The sequence below is a fragment of the Ylistrum balloti genome, unplaced genomic scaffold, assembly GCF_031769215.1.
Source record: "Ylistrum balloti isolate Yb309-2 unplaced genomic scaffold, AGI_CSIRO_Ybal_v1 Utg370948, whole genome shotgun sequence".
In the NCBI taxonomy this organism is placed as follows: Eukaryota; Metazoa; Mollusca; class Bivalvia; order Pectinida; family Pectinidae; genus Ylistrum; species Ylistrum balloti.
The window spans coordinates 296,141-321,976 of record NW_026782534.1 but is presented as its reverse complement, the minus strand read 5'-3'; the positions used below and the strand labels follow the sequence as shown (position 1 = coordinate 321,976).

Sequence of the window (25,836 nt, the reverse complement as noted above, 5' to 3'; positions counted from 1 at the left end):
TAAAGGTATTGCGAAATGCCACGTTATTCCTGTGATCATGCACGGAGAAAGCATAACAAAATGTATGTAACGTGACTGTCAAAAAAATTGGCATTAGGTTGTTGCTGTCCTCTTTGGGATACATAGTGTGTCAGACGCTACATCCATGGAGCTATTCTGGTAGTGTGGTCGTATATGTTATCAAGAGACAACAAAAATATGTTTCAAGTTGCCAGTTTTCATGAACTTTTCCAATAGTATCTAAATCATATCTTTATAAGTGATAAATAGAATCTTAAAATCGTTTCTATTTCATATTAGATCGAAACAGAGACGTCTCTGGATAGAAACTCATCACAATTTTTCATTTCAACAATCGGCTTGTTATAAGTTCTTGGACTCATGCCTAGTATTCAGCAGCTTGGAAATTCAAATTCATTCCTACACAAATAAACCCTTATTTCCCTGTTGTAAAACAGAGTGTGTACAGTAGGCCTTCTGTTGTCGTTCATTACATTTATAAGTACTCCACTCATATTACAATGCACATACACAGTAAGATATCGGAAAATCACTCCAACATAAAGTCATCGTTGGCATTTTGAACATATGATCGAGCTTATTAAAGAGTTTTTACTTTTTTTTCTGTTGGGGTTGTTCGCCTGAACTGCTAAATTATATGGATAATATATGTTATACTTACGGAATATAAAAAGGGCTCGCCACACAGTTTTTTTTATATATATGTATATATATCATTTTTGCAAGATTTTTACCTAATCATACATATTACACAAGATACAGTAATTAATATACACGCTTAGATACATCAATATATCATCATTTTATAAATTAATTATACATGCCATCATCGATTCAATATCAATCCTCATCATCATTATCAAAATTAAAATACACATACGCGCTCTTCTACACCCACTGTATACATACGTTAATCATATTTTGAATATTAATAAGCTAGGTTATTGAATATTCAAAAAATGGACTTGGCGACCATGACCTTGAGCGTCCTGGGAATTCCCCAAACGGCGCCGAGGAACCAAATTACTCTCGTGCCTCTTGACAAACACATTGCGGTGAACTTGACAGAATCTAACACTGTAAGTTTGTTGTTGAAACATAGGTACTAGCCTCGTCTGTCAATACACTTTAAGACGAGGCTGGTATTTGTGGTTTCAAACAGTTACTGTTTGGAATGTCAGAAGAATGGGGGAAAATACTAGTATATCACAAAAAGTAGGTTAGACTTGTAGGTATAATTGTTCAGATAAAATTATACATTATCAGTCTTAGTGGCCGAGTCTTGATTTCGATATAGACGTATGGGTGTGTAACGTGTTATTGCGGATGCTGGCATGATGACCTTTGACTTCTAGTAACGGAAGGTATTAGATTGTTCCATAGGAGCTATTGTTACGTGTTTGTGAACGAATGGGGTTGTTGGGGGGTTATTGGGGGTTGGGGGTTGGGAATAGACAGTTTATATTAGGTTGAGTTGTTGTAAGTACCTGATCTGTCTAATCGCTATACCTGCTTACGGTTAAGTGACCACACGTCCGTCACTCGTGTTCACCAATTGTTTACAGCTTCTTACACGAGTGGTCAGCGGTCGGGGCTGAAAGATGGAACCGTGGATACCGATATAACAGAATTATGAACGGTTTGTTTTTAACATAAGGATAGCATTTGGTCTTAATGCTGTTTCAAGATACTTATTTCTGGATTTGTTAACAGCATATACTTAGCCTTGTCAGTATTTTGTATGTTTTTACTGTACACAGCGCTTTTAACAATATAATTAGTCCTTCTGTTTGTAAACTAATAACCTCAGGATAGTTTCCTGTTCGTTGCAGCTTCGTAAAACAGGGTTTTCATTTCATTAACATTTTGATATTGTTGTGTTACAGCAGTTCAGTATTCCCTTGTTTTATGAGTACTATAGATGTACATTAACTGATCCAACGGAGATTTTAATAACTCATTCAATCTGAGCTTTCTGTAGATTGTAAGATTTAGCCATTCGAGACAGTTTTTGTGACACAGTGTTAATATTTTTATTAGTCTTCACTTGATAGGCTTGAAGAATGTAGATAGAAATACAAAAGAAACTAGAAGTATAAAAATACAGAATTATACTTCACTTTATTTTGAAAGGAATATGTTAAAAATGTGTAATTTAGATATCATGGGTTACCTCATGTTGATGAAGTTAGAGATAGGTCTCTGATGAAGGTTGTAATTATTCTGGATTCTATGTATTCTTCATGGTGAACAAAGTCAATCATTAATTTTTAATGAATGTGAATTTAATTTGTCTTGTTGTATTTAGTTTATTACAGGCTAGCAGCATCAATAATATAACAAGTTACCGCACAAGTTAACATTCACCATGGCAACTGTTAGGAAGACCTGTATAGGACTGCTTCGTCCCGGTTGTCTCAGCAGAATCTTCACTGCATCGAATGCTTCAAAGAATATATCGGCATACCACCCCAAACTGCAAACTATGCTAGGTGTGTTGGTCTGTACAGTTCTCATATAATATTTATTTGTTTACGATTTTATACCTATTATATCCAATTGTTTATAATGTTATATAAATGATATTGCTTGTGTGGTTATATAATTGATATATTTAATGGTTTATAAATATTTTATTTATTGCTTTATGCTGTTACCTATAAATGTTTGCTCCTTGAAAGATTTAAATGTCAACTTTTGACAGAAACATGAGACGACAGTCATTAGCTCATTACTTCATAGGAGATCCTATGAAATCTGATAAGGGCCAGTTTCTGAGAAGATTTAACAGAGGGGTATCTTCGAATAATATCAACCAAAATCACCTATAGAAAATATTGAATTATTTTATATTTATGAACAATGTTTTTAGGCAATCTACACTTCTGTAAGTTGAATTTGTATTATACTGAGAGAAAACTGATCTAGTATTGGGAAGAGCAGTGTCTTAATACCGTGGAATCAATCCCAGTTTTATAGCCACATAATTACTGATACATTGACAGTCTAGTACTGTTGTATTGGGATGGTGGCGGGCAAATATAGATAAATGATTATTTAACAATATAGGTGGATGATAATGAAATCGATAACTATGTGACAGTTTTCTATTAAAGAGTATTGATATTTCAAGAGTATGACAAAATATGCCAGTATTTCACTGTTTTTTTTTTTTAAATTGGAAGGCTTCTTTTTCAAATAATGCTACAAAATATAGTTCACTTCAATTATGATAACCTCTCTAACACAAAATGTTAGATGCAGTATGGTCCCTTATTCTTAAGTTGCCTGATTATCAAAATATTTTTGTCTTTTTTAAGTTTTCAGGTAGTTGTCATCACGGTTCATTACACCTACATTTTAGAAACCACAATATTCCTATTAAACATACCTGGAATATTTTGTGGCAAATTTATTTTAAATCTCATGAATATCTAAAAAAACTCATTTTAAAACTGTGTTTTATACCTCTCACTGTTAATCCAATAAATTGGAATTCTGATTCTAAATTGAAATTCTAGTAGCACTGCAAATAGGCAGACATTATGTGTTACTGGCTGATACCAAAGCCATTCATTTGGTGGGACGTATTATCATATTTATTGTAACAGAATTGTTTTTTGTAGTGTGGACAGTTGTTGTCAACATGTTGTGTGTCTCCCTACGAGCCACACTTTCCCCGTCTGTCATGCTGTGTCTATCTTACAGGCGTTCGTGGCAGTTACGCCACCTACAGCTCCGTAACAGATCATAACACCATCCTGTCAGAAGTCAGAACTATCAACAGTGTCAAACCTACCAAGTCCACTGATGCCGGGAAGAAGGCATCCCTAGTTATTTTCGACAAAGACGGCACCTTGATATGCTTCCAATCAATGTGGTCCCCTTGGGCCAGGAAAATAGCCTCTAAGTAAATACACATAGAAATGTACTAATCAACTTCAGTGTTGGCTGTTGTGTATGGATAGATACATCTAATTTTTGTTGTTTTTTCTAACTATAAGATTTATTTTTTATTCATGGTTTTTATCAGACTAGCATGTTTGATAGTGTGTAATATATTCTGTTTTCTTACTTATTTTTAAGCTCAGCAGTATATTAAGATAGACTAGCATAATGGTGTTCTTACATACAATTTATTGGGAAAAATTAAAATTTACTGTATTTATTTTCATTTTTCATTTTTCTAATTTGTTGCTTCATATAGTATTGATTGTTTTCATGCATGAATAAACATTTTGGCAAGCAAGTATTAAACTCATAAAAAGTCATAGCAATCCAACACGTATTGATGAGGAAAGAAGAATGAAAATTTAGGAGTAGGTCAAGGTGCTACTTCCTTATGTATATCCCAGAGGTCAGCGATCCACATTATGATTACCGGTTCATATTTCAGTTTCCTGTTCACAACATATACTCATTAGTGTAACACAATGTATACTCATTAGTGTAACACAACGTATACTCATTAATGTAACACAACGTATACTCATTAGTGTAACACAATGTATACTCATTAGTGTAACAATGTATACTCATTAGTGTAACAATGTATACTCATGAGTGTAACACAACATATACTCATTAGTGTAACACAACATGTACTCATTAGTGTAGCACAACATATACTAATTAGTGTAACACAATGTATACTCATTAGTGTAACACAAGGTATACTCATTAGTGTAACACAATGTATACTCATTAGTGTAACACAACGTATACTCATTAGTGTAACACAATGTATACTCATTAGTGTAACACAATGTATACTCATTTGTGTAAATTCCTGTGAATGGCGCTTTGTACTCCTTATATACATATATAGCTATATAAAGGCTTGATGCTTATGCATGTTTTATTATACAGAATAAAGTGTTCACCATGTATATTTAGAAAATACCAACCTGTATAACTATAAGCTAGAGGTATCTTGGGTAGATAATTTATCATCCATATCATGCATGTCCATAAGCTGATAATTACTTATGCCCAATCATTGGTATATCTATTTGTATAGTGTAGGTGTCTAACCATTGATGTTAAATTCTTATTTACTTACTTGATAATTGTAAATGATCCATAATTTGGATTTAAATAATTTAACTTTAAAAATTTTATTATTTCAGATTGGAAGAAGCCACCGGACTAGACATTCAGGAGAAAGTATTTGAAACAATTGGATTTTGTACCACATCTGACAGAGTAATCCCAGGTTTGCTTGCAGAAGCTACCACAGAAATGGTCCAGGATGCTATAGTGGAGCTTCTCAGTCAGGAGGGTGTGGATGAGGTCAAAGGTCGTGCCATTGTGAACAACATCTGGGAAGATGGACACGGCATTTATGAAACTAAAACTTTAGCCGACCTTAACACTTTGTTTAAGATATTAAAAAGCAATAATGTAAAGATCGCTGTTTGCACTGCTGACTGCAGGAAAGGAACTGAGAACTTTTTAGAAGATTTAGGAATCCATGGTTTAGTTGATCACATTGTGTGTGGTGATGACCCCAACAATGTCCCAAAACCTGCTGCAGATAACGCTCAAATGATCTGTGAAAAGCTTGGTGTGAACCCTGAAGATACTGTCATGGTGGGAGACACCAAAGCTGATGTGGGAATGGGAAAGGCAGCACAGCTTGGCTGGAATATAGGGGTATTAAGTGGTGTAGGTCAGACAAATGATTTGTACCCAGCGGCCAGTCATGTGATAGAAAGTGTCCAAGACTTGTTGCCCCTCATCCTACCGGAGGACCAATGGAGGGAATGCTACGCTTACTCCAACGACAAAAGAATCTTGATCGAACCATATTCCTTGGAATCTTCCAATTCTGATGAGTATGCTAGTGTTGAGAATCATGTACCGACTGTTGCCTTGATCATCTTAGATCTCCATGGTACCATCCTCTGTGCCCACAGCAAGTACAGCAAATGGACAGACCAAATCTGCTCGAGGTGTGTACCCTGTTTTCCTATTCTTTCAATACAAGGAAAGTAAATTGGTGACAATTGAAAATTTCAAAAAGTGTGAAAATTGATATCCACACATCAGGACATGAAAACAATAAGAAAGACATTGAAATTCATACATTTTATACAAGCCTGGTTTTTGCCACAGTTATAGACCTCAACTGATTCATACAATACATCTTCAGTTACTCACAAAAGTGTGTCCAGTTTTGGTCTACCTCTGATTATTACATAAAGAATGTGGGTTGATGTATACAGGATTTCTCTAATCTCATTGTATAACATAAAGAGCGTGGGATATTGTAAACAGGATTTCTCTAATCTCATTGTATAACATACAGAGTGTGGGATATTGTAAACAGGATTTCTCTAATCTCATTGTATAACATAAAGAGTGTGGGATATTGTAAACAGGATTTCTCTAATCTCATTGTATTATATAAAGAATGGGAGATATTGTAAACAGGATTTCTCTAATCTCACTGTATAACATACAGAGTGTGGGATATTGTAAACAGGATTTCTCTAATCTCATTGTATAACATACAGAGTGTGGGATAAAGGATTTCTCTAATCTCATTGTATTATATAAAGAATTTCTCTAATCTCACTGTAGAGTGTGGGATATTGTAAACAGGATTTCTCTAATCTCATTGTATAACATACAGAGTGTGGGATATTGTAAACAGGATTTCTCTAATCTCACTGTATAACATAAAGAGTGTGGGATATTGTAAACAGGATTTCTCTAATCTCATTGTATAACATAAAGAGTGTGGGATATTGTAAACAGGATTTCTCTAATCTCATTGTATAACATAAAGAGTGTGGGATATTGTAAACAGGATTTCTCTAATCTCATTGTATTATATAAAGAATGGGAGATATTGTAAACAGGATTTCTCTAATCTCATTGTATAACATAAAGAGTGTGGGATATTGTAAACAGGATTTCTCTAATCTCATTGTATTATATAAAGAATGGGAGATATTGTAAACAGGATTTCTCTAATCTCATTGTATAACATAAAGAGTGTGGGATATTGTAAACAGGATTTCTCTAATCTCACTGTATAACATACAGAGTGTGGGATATTGTAAACAGGATTTCTCTAATCTCATTGTATTATATAAAGAATGGGAGATATTGTAAACAGGATTTCTCTAATCTCATTGTATAACATAAAGAGTGTGGAGATATTGTAAACAGGATTTCTCTCTAATCTCATTGTATATATAAAGAGTGTGGGATATTGTGTATTATATAAAGAATGGGAGACAGGATTTCTCTAATCTCATTGTATAATATAAAGAATGTGGGAGATATTGTAAACAGGATTTCTCTAATCTCATTGTATTATATAAAGAATGGTAGGATATTGTGTGGGATCTTGTAAACAGGATAAACAGGATTTCTCTAATCTCAGTGTGTATATAAAGAATAAAGAATAGATATTGTGTTATATAAAGAATGGGAAAAACAGGATTTCTCTAATCTCAGTGTGTTATATATAAAGAATATAAAGAATGGAGATATTGTAAACAGGATTTCTCTAATCTCAGTGTGTTATATAAAGAATGGGAGATATTGTAAACAGGATTTCTACTCAATCTCAGTGTGTTATATAAAGAATGGGAGATATTGTAAACAGGATTTCTCTAATCTCAGTGTGTTATATAAAGAATGGGAGATATTGTAAACAGGATTTCTCTAATCTCAGTGTGTTATATGTGTTATATAAAGAATGTGTTATATAAAGAATGGGAGATATTGTAAACAGGATTTCTCTAATCTCAGTGTGTTATATAAAGAATGGGAGATATTGTAAACAGGATTTCTCTAATCTCAGTGTGTTATATAAAGAATGGGAGACATTGTAAACAGGATTTCTCTAATCTCAGTGTGTTATATAAAGAATGGGAGATATTGTAAACAGGATTTCTCTAATCTCAGTGTGTTATATAAAGAATGGGAGATATTGTAAACAGGATTTCTACAATCTCAGTGTGTTATATAAAGAATTATTTCTACAATCTCAGTGTGTTATATAAAGAATGGGAGATATTGTAAACAGGATTTCTCTAATCTCAGTGTGTTATATAAAGAATGGGAGATATTGTAAACAGGATTTCTACAATCTCAGTGTGTTATATAAAGAATGGGAGATATTGTAAACAGGATTTCTACAATCTCAGTGTGTTATATAAAGAATGGGAGATATTGTAAACAGGATTTCTCTAATCTCAGTGTGTTATATAAAGAATGGGAGATATTGTAAACAGGATTTCTCTAATCTCAGTGTGTTATATAAAGAATGGGAGATATTGTAAACAGGATTTCTCTAATCTCAGTGTGTTATATAAAGTGTTATATAAAGAATGGGAGATATTGTAAACAGGATTTCTACAATGTTATATAGTGTGTTATATAATAGAATGGGAGATATTGTAAACAGGATTTCTCTAATCTCAGTGTGTTATATAAAGAATGGGAGATATTGTAAACAGGATTTCTACAATCTCAGTGTGTTATATAAAGAATGGGAGATATTGTAAACAGGATTTCTCTAATCTCAGTGTGTTATATAAAGAATGGGAGATATTGTAAACAGGATTTCTACAATCTCAGTGTGTTATATAAAGAATGGGAGATATTGTAAACAGGATTTCTCTAATCTCAGTGTGTTATATAAAGAATGGGAGATATTGTAAACAGGATTTCTCTAATCTCAGTGTGTTATATAAAGAATGGGAGATATTGTAAACAGGATTTCTCTAATCTCAGTGTGTTATATAAAGAATGGGAGATATTGTAAACAGGATTTCTCTAATCTCAGTGTGTTATATAAAGAATGGGAGATATTGTAAACAGGATTTCTCTAATCTCAGTGTGTTATATAAAGAATGGGAGATATTGTAAACAGGATTTCTCTAATCTCAGTGTGTTATATAAAGAATGGGAGATATAAAGGATTTCTCTAATCTCAGTGTGTTATATAAAGAATGGGAGATATTGTGTGTTATATAAAGAGGATTTCTCTAATCTCAGTGTGTTATATAAAGAATGGGAGATATTGTAAACAGGATTTCTACAATCTCAGTGTGTTATATAAAGAATGGGAGATATTGTAAACAGGATTTCTCTAATCTCAGTGTGTTATATAAAGAATGGGAGATATTGTAAACAGAATTTCTCTAATCTTTGTATATTATATAAAGAGTGTGGGATCTTGTAAACAGGATTTCTCTAATCTCATTGTATAACATAAAGGGTGCAGGATATTGTAAACAGGATTTCTACAATCTCAGTGTGTTATATATAATGAATCAAAATATTTCTACAGGATTTCTCTTATCGTAATTGAGGTCAGTTAGTGCATTGATTTTCTCAATTTTTGTTACAGGTTAGAACAGGCGACTGGTCTTTGTGGTCTGCGATCAGAAATTCACCAGAGGCTTGGAATATGTGAACAAACAAGTAAAATAAAGGATGGGCTGTTGAATGAACATGGAACCACTAACATGGAGGTGAGGTCGTCACTGGTGGAGATGATCCATAAACATTTGACGTATGAGGAGTCTCTGATGGTTGTAAACAAAGTCTGGCAGGAGTGTGAATCTACGCTTCTTCAAGAACCAAAATCACTTCACAAGGACATCAAAAAATTCTTCAAAACACTAAAGAGAAAAGGAATCAAAATAGCAATATGTACTGGAGATAAGCGTGAACTTGCACTGTCAGATTTGACAAATCTGGGTGTGTTGAAATATGTTGATATGATGATCTGTGGAGATGATCCACACTCTGTCTCACGGTCTCCTGATCACAGCACACAAATCATATGTGATGAACTGAATGTAAATCCTGAGAAAACTGTAATAGTCGGCGATTCTACCAAAGATTTTTCATTTGAAAGATCAGCTAAGATACAAAAGATTGGTGTACTATCAGGTGTAGGGTCTGCAGATGACCTAAAGTGGGTCACCGACCTAGTGGTGCCTACTGTAGACCATGTGATTGATCATATCTTAGAAGACCCACCAACCACTCCTGGCAAACAAATGATACCAAATGCTCTTCCTAAACTGAGAAAGCCGGGAAGTGTCAATGTCCAATGTCGTTTGTTCAGCACAATGTCACGAGGGAGACAATCACCCTGTTCCACCAGTGCTGTACAGGTGAGGAATGCTTCCACGACATCTGGGGCTGGATCCACCTACGATTACGTCATCATTGGTGCAGGATCAGCTGGCTGTACTCTCACCAATCGATTGTCTGCAGATCCTAACAACAAGGTGTGTGTTCTGGAGGCTGGTCCAAGAGACTACACCTGGAAGATCCACATGCCTGCTGCCCTCATGTACAACCTGTGTGATGACAAGTACAACTGGTACTACCATACGGAACCAGAGCCTCACATGAACAACAGGGTCATGTACTGGCCACGAGGACGAGTCTGGGGAGGATCGTCTTCACTCAATGCCATGGTCTATATCCGTGGAAATGCTGGTGATTATGATGGATGGGAGAAGGCTGGGGCAAAGGGATGGTCATATGCAGATTGCTTACCATACTTTAAAAAATCTCAGACCCATGAACTTGGGGAGAATGACTACAGGGGAGGTGATGGTCCTCTTCATGTGTCACGAGGAAAAACCAACAACCCACTGCATCAGGCCTTTATAGAAGCAGGTCAGCAGGCTGGCTTTCTGTTTACAGACGACATGAATGGCTATCAACAGGAGGGTGTAGGTTTGATGGACATGACCATTCACAAAGGCCGGCGATGGAGTGCTGCTATGGCCTCCCTCAGGCCAGCTATGAAGCGTGACAATGTGACAGTGGAATCAAATGCCCTGTCCACGAGGATTATGTTTGAGAACAAGCGAGCCGTGGGTGTAGAGTATGAACAGAAGGGTGTAAAAAAGGTGATCAGAGCAGAGAAGGAGGTGATTTTGAGTGGAGGATCAATCAACTCTCCTCAGCTTCTCATGTTATCGGGTGTGGGTAATGCAGACGATCTGAAGGCACTGGACATTCCTGTGGTTCAACACCTTCCTGGTGTCGGAGAAAATCTCCAAGACCATCTTGAGGTGTATGTACAGGAGGCATGCAAGCTTCCAATCACTCTTTATTCTGCTCAGTGGAAATTCCCTCACAATATGATTCGGATAGGTCTACAGTGGTTTCTGACTCAGAAAGGAGATGGAGCCAGCGCACATTTGGAGAGTGGTGGGTTTGTCCATAGTGAAGAAGGTCTTGAGTACCCCGACATTCAGTTTCACTTCTTACCTTCTGTTGTGAAAGATCACGGGCGTAAAACTGGTGATGAACATGCCTACCAATTGCATACAGGACCAATGCATGCTACCAGTAAAGGTAACATCAAGCTGAAAACCAAAAATCCAAGAGACCATCCGAAGATTGTAGCCAACTATCTGTCTACAGAATATGATGTGAGGACAATGAGGGACAGTGTCAAAGTTGCCAGGAAAGTGTTTAAACAGAAAGCGTTTGATCCTTTCCGCGCTGGTCGAGAGCTGTTGCCAGGACCTGATTGTCAAACAGATGCCGAGATTGATGCCTTTAACCGTGCTTACGCAGACAGTGCCTATCATCCATCATGTACATGTAAAATGGGAGATGAGAGTGACCCGATGGCTGTGTTGGATTCTCAGACTCGTGTTTTAGGTGTAGATAATCTTCGAGTAGTTGATGCCTCTATCATGCCAAATATAGTTACTGGGAACCTGAACGGCCCGACAATAATGCTGGCTGAGAAGGCCGCTGACATTATCCTGGGAAACAAACCACTGCCTCGATCTAATGCTCCTGTATACAAGAACAAAGTATAGCAAACTAAATGATGATTCTGAAGTAGGGTTTAGTAGAATATAATTGCAACAACTTGCTATTTAAAAGCACATGTGTACAGACTACTTGTTGCTTACAAATCATTATTGTTGTTTGCTTGGAGAAACAAATACTAATGTATAAAACATAGATGTCCTTTCCTTACAATTCCAACATAGTTTATTTGTGAGCAAACATGTAATGCTAGTGAAATTTTTTTTGTTTCTTTTCATTGTTTGCTTTGATTATTAGTCATTAACTTTTTTAGAAACCTTTTTCTTTTCTGATTTGTTAAATATGTTCATTTATGAGCAGATTGTAAATCAATTTTGATTTTTTTTCTTTGCATTTTTATCTTTTTTACACATAAATTATAGTCCCAATGTAATCTATGTTTTGTTGTATGGAACTTTGATGATCTGGATTTTTGTTTTTTGGTTTTTTTTTTCATTTATTGTTTGTTTAACTTCCAATGTTTTCCACACAGTGCTACTGATTTCAATTAAACAGTAGCAGGTAAGTGGACATGTAACCACATTGTCCTTTAGTCTAAGTACAGCTTAGGTATCTGCACATCTGAAACATTGTACAGTAAACAGTAGTTCAGATCTCACTGTACCATAATGTGACTTATGTATCACTACATCAATAAGTAGGTCAGATATACCTCCATCGCAATGTACATCAATAAGTAGGTCAGATATACCTCCATCGCAAGGTACATCAATAAGTAGGTCAGATATACCTCCATCGCAATGTACATCAATAAGTAGGTCAGATATACCTCCTTGCAATGTACATCAATAAGTAGGTCAGATATACCTCCATCGCAATGTACATCAATAAGTAGGTCAGATATACCTCCATCGCAATGTACATCAATAAGTAGGTCAGATATATCTCCATCGCAATGTACATCAATAAGTAGGTCAGATATACCTCCATCGCAATGTACATCAATAAGTAGGTCAGATATACCTCCATTGCAATGTACATCAATAAGTAGGTCAGATATACCTCCTTGCATTGTACATCAATAAGTAGGTCAGATATACCTCCATCGCAATGTACATCAATAAGTAGGTCAGATATACCTCCAAAACACTGTACATCAATAAGTAGGTCAGATGTACCTCCAAAACACTGTACATCAATAAGTAGGTCAGATGTACCTCCAAAACGCTGTACATCAATAAGTAGGTCAGATGTACCTCCAAAACATTGTACATCAATAAGTAGGTCAGATATACCTCCAAAACACTGTACATCAATAGGTAGGTCAGATTTACCTTCTTAACAATGTTCATCAGTTAGTAGATCAGATGTGAATGTGATCACAAATGTGTTTTCTGTATATTAATATTGTTTGTTAATAATCACAGATAGTATATATGAGAGTACAGCATAACAGGCAATATTGTCATGTAGCAGATTTATAACTATAGTGCTTTCAAGTTTAGTGTGAAATACTCAAAGGTATAATTACAGCCAAATGATTGTTTACAGTATATACTAGTGCTTTGTATGACATTTTGTATTCAGAATAAGATGTTGTCAGCAGTACACTGTTTGTATGTACAATATTTACATGATCTCAGCTTTTGCCAGGATGTAAACTTTTTAAACAAACACATTAATAAGTAGTGTTAGGTTTTTCAATCTAAACTGATCCTATGTACCCTTCCCATCAATATAACAGAGGTATGCATTTCAGACTTGGGTTGTACAATTTTTCTTTACATTGATTTTTTCACAGTTATGTTGATATACATTGATACAGACATTGTACCTGGATAATCATGTTGTTTATGCTTTTTTCCTGAAACTCAACTATTTCAGAGTTTTTTTTCCTGTAATCTAAATAAGGAGGATTGAATTCCAGGTTTTATTAGACAATGTGATTTCTTTTTCTTATGATCTTTTTATTTTACACACTGCCTGATCTGTTGGATTTGTTTTTTCTGTCACTTATTTTTGAACAATCAATGCCATTGTAATATTGATATGAAACTCCTCATGATAAAACAATATTGGGTTGATAATTTGTCATATATTCATATAACTTCATGTTCACCTCACCATAGGTCTATAACTGATTATAGAAGACTACGCCTTATTTATAACAAAGATAAGTGTGACTAATGTTCATTTTTGACATCACTTAGCAAGATATCAAAATGTTCCAAATAAGTAACTCAGCATTGTATATTATGTGCCATGTTTGCTGTTTGTAGTTTTGTATTGTCTTTGGCATTATAATTGAACGAGTCCTTTGTCATTTTAAGATTTCTTGAGGTTAATTGTTTTATATTTCGTTGTTTTCTGTGAATACTATGCTATCAATGTTTTATTCATATATACACAATATTATGATGAAAAAATCTGTTTGTAGGTTCTAAATGATATACCAGTGAGAATTGTTGAGCAAATCAAATAAGACATAAATTCAGTAAACAGCTTATAAGTTTGTATGTAATAATAGCAGATAAAGAGGTATTGTGAATTTTTATGGGGGAATTTTGCTTGTGATATGGTTGACAAGGGGGTATTTTAAATGCCCCCAGTTAATGTATGAGGTGGTAGAAAAAGTGCATTGAAAATTGCAGCGGTAGCTATTGAAATGGTTGTTAAATCAGTACTGAGTTGTCCTAGACATCACTGTTATGAATATTGAGACGTCAGTATTGTGAGAAAACATTACTATGACAACTTCTCTCAGTCAGATGTTTGAAAACAATGGCTACAGCTGCAGATAATTGATTATCAATATCTTTATATCTATTTATGATAGAATGTGCAATCAAGATACATGTAGTATGGTATATCTATTTCCCAGACATTCCAATTGTTAAATCTACCAGGGACACTTTTTTTATACTCCTCATTATAGTATTCCAATTGAAGTTGACCGGTGATAATGTTAACATTTGTTACAGGTGACTGGGACCATGAAAACTGCTATATTAGGCGTAAGACAATCATTCCCATCATCTAAAAGTTTGTAACGATCAATAAACTATATGATTGAAATGTATTCCCTGTGAATTAGTGTTATTGTATGAATTCAGTTTGCTTATCCAGATAAAGTTTTACACTAATGTCATGGAAATGTTTGAATTCACAATCACATTTGACACTTCAGAATCATATACATACCAAGTATAAGTTACTGCTTGTAGTGACAGTCTTTGTTGTATTTATATGATACAAGGTCTTTCTGGACAACATTTCAGCAGACAGATAAGATCAGGGTCATGTAACGAGGGATTAAGGCAGTATAACAGGAGTATGAAGTATGAATTTATTATATAATGAGGATGTAAGGCTGTATAATGAAAATCCAAGGTTATATTAAGAAGGCTAAAGTATTGTAACAATAGTGTGAAGTAGTAAAACAAAAGTGAAAAGTATTATAAAGAGGACATGTTACTATAGTGTAAGGTAGTACATGTATAATGCATGCATAACGTATTATAATGTAGATGTTAGACAGCTTAACAAGAAGATGAGGTAGAAAGACAAAGATGTAAGGTAGCATAATGAGGATGTAAGGTAAAATGAAGGTGTAAGGTAGCATAATGAGGATGTAAGGTAAAACGAAAGTGTAAGGTAGTATAATGAGGATGTAAGGTAAAACGAAAGTGTAAGGTAGTATAATGAGGATGTAAGATAAAACGAAAGTGTAAGGTAGTATAATGAGAATGTAAGGTAAAATGTAGGTGTAAGGTAGTATAACGAAGGTGTAAGGTTGTATAACGAAGGCATAAGATAGTATAACGAAGACATAAGGTAGTATAACGAAGGCGTAAGATAGTATAATGAGGATGAAAGGTAGTATAACGGATACATAATGTAGTATAACGAATGTTTAAGGTAGTATAACGAACGCGTAAGGAAATATAACGAGGGTGTAAGATAGTATAATGAGGATGTAAGGTAGTATAATGAGGATGTAAGGTAGTATAACGAAGACATAAGGTAGTATAATGAGGATGTAAGATAGTATAACGAAGACATAAGGTAGTATAATGAGGATGTAAGGTAGTATAACGAAGACATAAGGTAGTATAACGAGGGTGTAAGGTAATATAACGAAGGTGTAAGGTAGTATAACGAGGGTGTAAGGTAGTATAATGAAGGTGTAAGGTTGTATAACGAATGTTTAAGACAGTATAACAAGGGTGTAAGGTAGTATAACGAGGGTGTAAGGTAGTATAACGAGGGTGTAAGGTAGTATAACGAGAGTGTAAGATAGTATAACGAGGGTGTAAGGTAGTATAACGAGGGTGTAAGATAGTATAACGAGGGTGTAAGGTAGTATAACGAGGGTGTAAGGTAGTATAACGAAGGTGTAAGGTAGTATAACGAAGGTGTAAGGTAGTATCACGAGGGTGTAAGGTAGTATAACGAGGGTGTAAGGTAGTATAACGAAGGTGTAAAGTAGTATAACGAGGGTGTAAGGTAGTATAACGAAGGTGTAAGGTAGTATAACGAGGGTGTAAGGTAGTATAACGAGGGTGTAAGGTAGTATAACGAAGGTGTAAGGTAGTATAACGAAGGTGTAAGGTAGTATAACGAAGGTGTAAGATAGTATAACGAGGGTGTAAGATAGTATAACGAGGGTGTAAGGTAGTATAACGAGAGTGTAAGATAGTATAATGAAGGTGTAAGGTAGTATAACGAGGGTGTAAGGTAGTATAACGAAGGTGTAAGGTAGTATAACGAGGGTGTAAGGTAGTATAACGAGGGTGTAAGGTAGTATAACGAAGGTGTAAGATAGTATAACGAGGGTGTAAGGTAGTATAACGAAGGTGTAAGGTAGTATAACGAAGGTGTAAGGTAGTATAACGAGGGTGTAAGGTAGTATAACGAGGGTGTAAGGTAGTATAACGAAGACATAAGGTAGTATAACGAAGGTGTAAAGTAGTATAACGAAGGTGTAAAGTAGTATAACGTATAACGAGGGTGTAAGATAGTATAACGAGGGTGTAAGGTAGTATAACGAAGACATAAGGTAGTATAACGAAGGTGTAAAGTAGTATAACGAAGGTGTAAAGTAGTATAACGAGGGTGTAAGGTAGTATAACGAGGGTGTAAGATAGTATAACGAGGGTGTAAGGTAGTATAACGAAGGTGTAAGGTAGTATAACGAAGGTGTAAGGTAGTATAACGAGGGTGTAAGGTAGTATAACGAAGGTGTAAAGTAGTATAACGAAGGTGTAAAGTAGTATAACGAAGGTGTAAAGTAGTATAACGAGGGTGTAAGGTAGTATAACGAGGGTGTAAGATAGTATAACGAGGGTGTAAGGTAGTATAACGAGGGTTTAAGGCAGTGATACGAGGGTGTTAGGTAGTATATTGCAAATAACGAGATCTAGGTTTATAACTAGTAAATGGTTGGCACATTTCTTAATTTCCTGTCTTTTCCCGACCCTTGTATGGCGTCTTCAGATAGTCCCAGAGCTATCCTTTTCAATTAAGGTCAAACCCCATTTTTATATTCTTTACGAATATTTTTTTTATTGATGACACTTTCTTAGGAATAAATACGAATACAATATATTTGAAAGCAACCATCTCCCCCAAAAGCTCAGACCTTGCACGATACAACATGATGCCCTATCTGTAGAAGGGAGATAATATTCCCATGGCCAGCTCACCTACTTAACTCGTTCCAACAAAGTAGTGTGTCAGACACAAGGTCGCCCAGCTTGGCGAATCTCGAGACGATGTCATTGTCAGTTCATTTTAGATGCAGTGAAATGTTATCTCATGTCTGTGAAATGTGTCAGTATCTGAGTAAGATATGATAAGTATATCTACGTGTATCCAGACACATAGTTTTTAGTGGGCAGGTTTCACGATTGCTTGCTTGTGTCGGAGTGAAAACAGGTATGTATCAGCTTGGAGTAACAGGTAATTAATCTGAATAAGAAAGATATAATAATCTCGTATTTGAAATGGAAATGTTATGAACATGATAAGTTATCTAATTAAAATCACGTGTGTGTTCAAATTCACGTCCTATATTTGGGAAGCATTGTTATAATGATAACAGACCTGATTATCTAGATTTACCAAGAAATAGTGTTCAAAGTTGTAAAGATATTTTTGCATACAAGTGATGTTATCAACAGGTTGAGAATCTAAGAGAATCGAACATCACTGGGTGTTAAATCATTTTTCTATGCTTTCTATTGAGAACGTTCCCGTCAATCACATTTAAATACCCCAGCACGAATGTTCGATGTCGATGGTGTTAACTTGTAAAATGTACTGATCACGTATAAAATATCACCATGTTTGTTGTATAGACCTTTGTATAAAGACTTTCTACTTGTAATAAGTCAGCCTCTGTCAAACGGATAATTAAAGTAGCAAGCATCTGTAACATGATTTCTGTTCTCAGATTTAATGATCAATTCTGTATCGGTCAATGGTAATGACCGACTCAGTATTACCTGGGTACATGAAGGTTTTTCTGTATTTTAAGATTGCTTAAATATGGCTTCTGTCATTGATTAGAATAACAGAAATTTTGCTTAAATATGGCTTCTGTCATTGATTAGAATACCAGAAATTTTATACAGAAATTAAATATTACATATGCTAATAAAGGGAGTACTGTTCACAATATAACAAAATAGACAGCAATTAGTACCATGACTTTTTTTCCAAAAATGTAAAATGCATGCAATGATTCTGTTTGAGGGATTTTGTATGGGAAAATCAAACGTCTTTTCAACTTTCCTATTAATTATACAATCATATGGGCACTTAAGAAAATATTTTTAAACCCAGGAATTGCGTCTGTTTGAAAATTGTTGATTTCGTATAAATCATGATGTAGGATATAATTGAAAAGATTCTTCTTAGCTGATGAAAACAAATTTTAAATGTATGCTTTTATCTTTAAATTCTAATAGTATTGCTTGATTACAGATAAACTATTCCATTGAAAAATAAGTTATCCCTCAAGTTAACAGTTACCATGACTACAGTTTTGAAGACCTGCATAGGGATGCTGCGTCCTGGTTGTCTTGGCAGACTCTTGACAGCATCAAATGTTACAAGGAATATGCCGGCATACCACCCCAAACTACAAACTATGTTAGGTATGTGGTGTTGAAAATATTCTTAAAACATTAATGTATACCATTTGTATAAATGGTTCAAAATGTTACCATATATTGGTATATAATTACAAAGTATTTTTGGAAGTCGACCTTCGGATACCCGAACAGTGATTTTTGAAATGACTGATAATATTAGATTACAAATAATACTATAAAATCGTTTTTATCCTTTTTTCATTGTGTGTTTTTGTCCAGTTAATTTCTCGCCCAATATTGCCTCTAATTCCTGAAGTCTCGTGGGTATATTGGATATCTGTCTATGTTCAATGTGTTATATATGTCACACTGTTCATGGTGTATCTCATATGTTTTATTCAAGCGTGTAGGCGCTTCTTAGTTGTGTAAAAGAAGAGAACAGTTAAGAATGTTTTTTTCCTTACACAGTTGGTAACCTTTGTTTATTATCATCACATTGCAATCTTTTTTATCATATAACGTTTGTAATATATATTACACTGTAACGCAAAACCACAATAGCGTAAAGCTTGAATATTATGTATACAGACAAGAAAACATTTATCACCTTCCATACTTACAAAAAAGTTCTCGACAACTCTCTCTCTCTGCTCAGGGAGATCTTTCTACATGGCTCTCTCGATCTTGATGGAAGCACAAATATATCGATTGTGGAGTCAGTATAGGGATTCGTTAACGTTATTAGGTAATTACTTTGTATCGATATCTGTCAACTATCTAGTAAGGACATGCGCAGTGTTACGAATGAATGGACAACTTATCTGCCTTTAATACATTTGAAAATAGCGTGTAGCACAACCGCCATTAAAACTAGTAGTTACATTTTCCAAAAACACACGCCTTGTTATACAGCTATCCTAGGTTACTTACATATTCAATTTTACGAGTACATCTTTTTGATTTTCTAAGGAGAGGGTTTTTATAGGTTTCGCCTGTCACTCAATTCCATTTGTATTAAGATCTTAACAAAAATCCTATTCTGAAATGAAGCTGGTAGATTTCAATGTAATTCTATCTTTAGAAACTTTTGAAGTCTTTCGATTAGGCAAAAAGTAGTTCCTTGATGGGCAGTTTGAAGAGGAAAATTTCGATCCGATTCATTACAATGAAAGGTGTCGTTAGATACAAGTTAAAACGACTGTTTCAGACAAAAAATATATCTTACAAAGAGGGGCATACTCTTCCATATGGGTCATAGTGTAACTGTCATTCACGTTAGGCCGAACGAGTCCAAGAAGGAGGAAATAGCAGTATGCTGCAGTATAAATAATAATTTGTACATACAGTGTATGTATTACTATAGTCATTTGGAAAAATGATATTCCCTTGTATGTATTTCGTACAATCCTTTACGATTAAAAACTCCGCTGATGAAATTCTTGAGGTTACATTACACCCGCCACCTTTTAGTGCATATGAATAGTGACATAAACTAGTACTAGTAGTGCTTCCCATCTGCAGTTCAACAGCTCATTTTTAAATATATTTTTTCCAACTCCTCCTCAAGATTTCCATTAGTGATGCCCCTGTTACTGATGATTCCTACAAGGACGAAACGCTTTTGTGATAAATTCATAATTTCGTGTAAACTTTTCTCTAACAATGACTTTCTTGCTATTCATGTTTTGTTTTTTAATTGTTCCAGGCGTCCGTGGCAGTTACGCCACCTACAGCTCCGTAACAGATCATAACACCATCCTGTCAGAAGTCAGAACTATCAACAGTGTCAAACCTACCAAGTCCACTGATGCCGGGAAGAAGGCATCCCTAGTTATTTTCGACAAAGACGGCACCTTGGTATGCTGTCAAACAACGTGGGTCCCATGGTCAAAGAAAATAGCCTCCAAGTAAATATTTCATTTCAAACTAAAAAGTTGTTCTTAGGATTCGGAAAAAAATTTCACAACTTTTTGAAAGCGAACACTGTATATTAATCACGTTGATGTTATTGTAGAAGGACAGAATGTTATAAAATTGTTACGTAATATGTAATGAATGCTCTTTATTGCTGACAGGTGTATAATAAATTTCTTAAATTAGTATTTGTTATTGCCTGTCCTTATAAAGCAGGGTTTCTCCTTCTCAATAAATAAACATTGATGTTCTAAGAAAGTGTCTACCGTCGATCATAAGAGTATGAGATGGGAACGGATGGCGACCTATGGCTGATTCTCAGACTCGTGTTTTAATGTTGCTTAATTGTTGATACTTTTACTTTTCTATGACAAATACCATAACAATATATAAAAATATTATTGAATGTATTATTGATAAACCAACATCTAATTTCATCGATTTATAATTTCAGGTTGGTTGAAGCGACCGGTCTTGATATTCAGGAGAAAGTGTTTAAAGCGATCGGATTCTGTAGTTCATCTGACCGAGTTGTCTCGGGCTTGTTGGCAGAGGGTACAACTAAAATGGTCCAAGATGCTGTAATTGACGTTCTCAAACAGGAGGGTGTGGATAAGGACAAATGTCACGCCATTGTACACGACGTCTGGGAGGAGGGACACGGCATTTATAAAACCAAATCTTTGGCAGATCTAAAAACATTGTTTAAAATTTTGAGAAGACACAATATTAAGATTGCTGTTTGTACGTCTGACCGTAGGAAAGGAACTGAAGAAATTCTGGAAGAATTCGGAATCCACAGTTTAATTGATCAAATCGCATGCGGTGATGACCCTGACAATGTTCCAAAACCTGCTGCTGATAATGCTGAAAGGATTTGCAAAAATCTTGGCGTGAACCCTAAAGATACTGCGATGGTGGGAGATACCCAGGCGGACGTGGGAATGGGAGAGGCAGCGCGGCTCGGCTGGAATATTGGTGTACTGAGTGGCACAGGTCAGACAAGTGATTTGTATCCAGCTGCTAGTCATGTGATCGAAAATGTTCAGGATATACTGCCTCTCATCCTACCGGAGGATCAATGGAGGGAGTGCTACGCTTACTCCAATGACAAAAGAATCTTGATCGAACCATACTCTCTGGAATCTTCAAATTCAGATGAGTATGCTAGTGTTGAAAATCATGTACCGACTGTTTCCTTGATCATCTTAGATCTCCATGGTACCATCCTCTGTGCCCACAGCAAGTACAGCGAATGGACGGACCAAATCTGCTCAAGGTCTGTATTGCATACAGTTTAAACTTTGTAATCAGAGTCATGACCCTCACTTAAAATTTACATCGAAACATTATAATACGTCAAGTCACAGAGTTCTTTGCTTGCTTTCTATATGCAAACCCTAAGCGTCCGTCGCTGACGGGACCTAGAAGGATGAAACAGCTGCAGGATTCGGTTAAATTCATTGTCAAGCTTTAATATATCTAATTCTTAAATTTTCACTTTTGTATCTTTTGTATCAGTCTTTGGACATAAAGAGATGAACAAAAAGGAATACTAACTCAACACCCTGACTTAATTCCGAGACACAAAATGTAACCTTGTCTACAAAACGCTATTACGAGCTCTAAATACAGTATGTACAGAAATACAAGACAGAAATAATTCGGGGCCTCAATTTTTGTTACAGGTTAGAACAGGCGACTGGTCTTTGTGGTCTGCGATCAGAAATTCATCAGAGGCTTGGAATATGTGAACAAACAAGTAAAATAAAGGATGGGCTGTTGAATGAACATGGAACCACTAACATGGAGGTGAGGTCATCACTAGTGGAGATGATCCATAAACACTTGACATATGAGGAGTCTTTGATGGTTGTAAACAAAGTCTGGCAGGAGTGTGAATCTACGCTTCTTCAAGAACCAAAATCACTTCACAAGGACATCAAACAATTCTTCAAAACACTAAAGAGAAACGAAATCAAAATAGCAATATGTACTGGAGATAAGCGAGAACTTGCACTGTCAGATTTGACAAATCTTGATGTGTTGAAATATGTTGATATGATGATCTGTGGAGATGATCCACACTCTGTCTCAAGGTCTCCTGATCACAGCACGCACCTCATATGTGATGAACTCAATATCAGTCCTGAGAGAACTGTCATAGTCGGTGATTCTAACAAAGATTTTTCTTTTGTTAAATCAACAAAGGTACAAAAGATCGGAGTGTTATCAGGTGTAGGGTCTGCAGATGACCTGAAGTGGGTCACCGACTTGGTGGTACCTACTCTAGATCATGTGATTGATCATATTTTAAAAGATCCACAAGCCCGTAAACAAATATCCCCAGCTGGCATTCCTTCGATCAGGAAGCCCCAAGGTATCAATGGCCAGTGTCGATTGTTCAGCACCAAGCCACGAGCGAAACAACCAACCAGTTTCACCAGTACTGTACAGGTGAGGAATGCCTCAACGGTATCTGGGGCTGGATCCACCTACGATTACGTCATCGTTGGTGCAGGATCAGCTGGCTGTACTCTCACCAATCGATTGTCTGCAGATCCTAACAACAAGGTGTGTGTTCTGGAGGCTGGTCCAAGAGACTACACCTGGAAGATCCACATGCCTGCTGCCCTCATGTACAATCTTTGTGATGACAAGTACAACTGGTACTACCATACCGAACCAGAGCCTCACATGAATAACAGGGTCATGTACTGGCCACGAGGACGAGTCTGGGGAGGATCATCTTCGCTCAATGCCATGGTCTATATCCGTGGTAATGCTGGTGATTATGATGGATGGGAGAAGGCTGGGGCAAAGGGATGGTCATATGCAGATTGCTTACCATACTTTAAAAAATCTCAGTCCCATGAACTTGGGGAGAATGACTACAGGGGAGGTGATGGTCCTCTTCATGTGTCACGAGGAAAAACCAACAACCCACTGCATCAGGCCTTTATAGAAGCAGGTCAGCAGGCTGGCTTCCCGTTTACAGACGACATGAACGGCTATCAACAGGAGGGTGTAGGTTTGATGGACATGACCATTCACAAAGGCCGGCGATGGAGTGCTGCTATGGCTTACCTCAGGCCAGCTTTAAAACGTGACAATGTGACAGTGGAATCAAATGCCCTGTCCACGAGGATTGTATTTGAGAACAAGCGAGCCGTGGGTGTAGAGTATGAACAGAAGGGTGTAAAAAAGATTATCAGAGCGGAGAAGGAGGTGATTTTGAGTGGAGGATCAATCAACTCTCCTCAGCTACTCATGCTGTCGGGTATAGGTAATGCAGACGAGCTGAAGGCACTGGACATTCCTGTAGTTCAACACCTTCCTGGTGTCGGAGAAAATCTCCAAGACCATCTTGAGGTGTATGTACAGGAGGCATGCAAGCTTCCAATCACTCTTTATTCTGCTCAGTGGAAATTCCCTCACAATATGATTCGGATAGGTCTACAGTGGTTTCTGACTCAGAAAGGAGATGGAGCCAGCGCACATTTGGAGAGTGGTGGGTTTGTCCATAGTGAAGAAAGTCAGGAATATCCCGACATTCAGTTTCACTTCTTACCTTCTGTTGTGAACGATCATGGGCGTAAAAATGGCGATGAACATGCATATCAACTGCATGTGGGATATATGCGTGCTACAAGCAGAGGGTACGTCAAGCTGAAAACCAAAAATCCAAAAGACCATCCGAAGATTGTAGCCAACTACATGTCTACAGAATATGATGTGAGAACAATGAGGGACAGCGTCAAAGCTGCAAGGAAAGTGTTTAAACAGAAAGCGTTCGATCCTTTCCGCGCTGGTCGAGAGATAATGCCTGGATCTAATTGTCAAACAGACGCTGAAATAGACGCCTTTGTTCGGGCTTTGGGAGACAGTGCCTATCATCCATCATGTACATGTAAAATGGGAGATGAGAGTGACCCGATGGCTGTGTTGGATTCTCAGACACGTGTTTTAGGTGTAGATAATCTTCGAGTAGTTGATGCCTCTATCATGCCAAATGTTATTACTGGGAACCTGAACGGCCCGACAATAATGCTGGCTGAGAAGGCCGCTGACATTATTCTGGGGAACAAACCACTGCCTCGGTCTAATGCTCCTGTGTATAAATGTAGTAAGTGAGAGAACATTTGTATCTGGTTATGCACGAAATTATTGATGGTAATATATAGTTGACAGGAAAAATGATAATGATAAAAAAGAACAAAACAAAAACAAAACATGAAGCTAATACGGGCTAACAGAGATATCCCCAGCACTCTGATTTTTATATCCAAGCGAAGTACACAATATTGGATTCAATGTGATGTGTTCTGTATCAATGTATGCACTACAAATAAACTTTGCAAAGCCTTCGATCAAGACTTTCCCTTTTTATTGAATTTACCTTTTTCGTTTAAGATTTGTTATATCAATTTTATTTTTGAAAAGATATCATTACAATCTTACCGATAATAAATATTTACATATTATGGCGCTTTAAAACATGAAATCTGCGTGTTTAATTGAATACAAATTATGCGGTTTTTTACTGCTTGTCGTAATTGAGGTGATATTTCAAGCTGTCAATAAATTGCCTTTTTCACAAAACCTTCATCAAAATCAGCCAAAAGTATTATAGTTCTGAGTGAAAATGTTTTTGTTAAATGTATCGGTAACGCTTCATTGATACAATCAGCCAAAAATATTACATTTCTGAGAGAAAATCTTTTTGTTAAATGTATCAATAATGCTTTGTGACTTCCATAGTTATGCTATTTTAAAAAAATGAGTATAATTCCGCATGTAGTTTGTGAATGATAAATAAATCACTGTTTTTCATAGTAGTTTGTGTTTAACTACCAGACAATCGCGATATTACTCTACAAATCCAGGAGCATCACATCTCCAATGAACCGTAAAAAAATAAAGAACAAATAATAAACAACTAGAATATGGATTGTCATCGATCCTGATAGTTTTTATCTTTTTTTATTTATTTATTTTTTTAAATTAGTATTCTGATAGAGGCGCA

The 25,836-nt window shown here is 36.0% G+C and overlaps 2 protein-coding genes across 2 annotated transcripts; both read left to right on the top strand.

Annotated features, from left to right (window-relative positions):
* The first annotated feature begins 1,579 nt into the window (after positions 1-1,579).
* Positions 1,580-12,201, top strand: LOC132559669 (uncharacterized). Its single transcript, XM_060224285.1, has 5 exons — positions 1,580-1,660; positions 2,330-2,513; positions 3,730-3,931; positions 5,151-5,975; positions 9,395-12,201. The coding sequence occupies exons 2-5, from the start codon at positions 2,390-2,392 to the stop codon at positions 11,844-11,846; spliced, it is 3,603 nt and encodes a 1,200-aa protein (XP_060080268.1). The 5' UTR covers positions 1,580-1,660; positions 2,330-2,389; the 3' UTR covers positions 11,847-12,201.
* A 6,627-nt stretch (positions 12,202-18,828) lies between these two features.
* Positions 18,829-25,147, top strand: LOC132559670 (uncharacterized). Its single transcript, XM_060224286.1, has 4 exons — positions 18,829-18,959; positions 20,602-20,803; positions 21,265-22,089; positions 22,499-25,147. Exons 1-4 carry the CDS (start codon positions 18,836-18,838, stop codon positions 24,942-24,944), a joined length of 3,597 nt encoding a protein of 1,198 aa, XP_060080269.1. The 5' UTR covers positions 18,829-18,835; the 3' UTR covers positions 24,945-25,147.
* Positions 25,148-25,836: the final 689 nt, after the last annotated feature.

Bases quoted from the DNA above. Each gene is read 5' to 3' on its own strand.
- LOC132559669 (XM_060224285.1), top strand. From the start codon at position 2,390: ATGGCAACTGTTAGGAAGACCTGTATAGGACTGCTTCGTCCCGGTTGT. The intron at 3,932-5,150 runs GTAAATACACAT...TTATTATTTCAG, and splicing joins GCCAGGAAAATAGCCTCTAA to ATTGGAAGAAGCCACCGGAC. The intron at 5,976-9,394 runs GTGTGTACCCTG...TTTTTGTTACAG, and splicing joins ACAGACCAAATCTGCTCGAG to GTTAGAACAGGCGACTGGTC.
- LOC132559670 (XM_060224286.1), top strand. From the start codon at position 18,836: ATGACTACAGTTTTGAAGACCTGCATAGGGATGCTGCGTCCTGGTTGT. The intron at 18,960-20,601 runs GTATGTGGTGTT...TAATTGTTCCAG, and splicing joins CAAACTACAAACTATGTTAG to GCGTCCGTGGCAGTTACGCC. The intron at 22,090-22,498 runs GTCTGTATTGCA...TTTTTGTTACAG, and splicing joins ACGGACCAAATCTGCTCAAG to GTTAGAACAGGCGACTGGTC.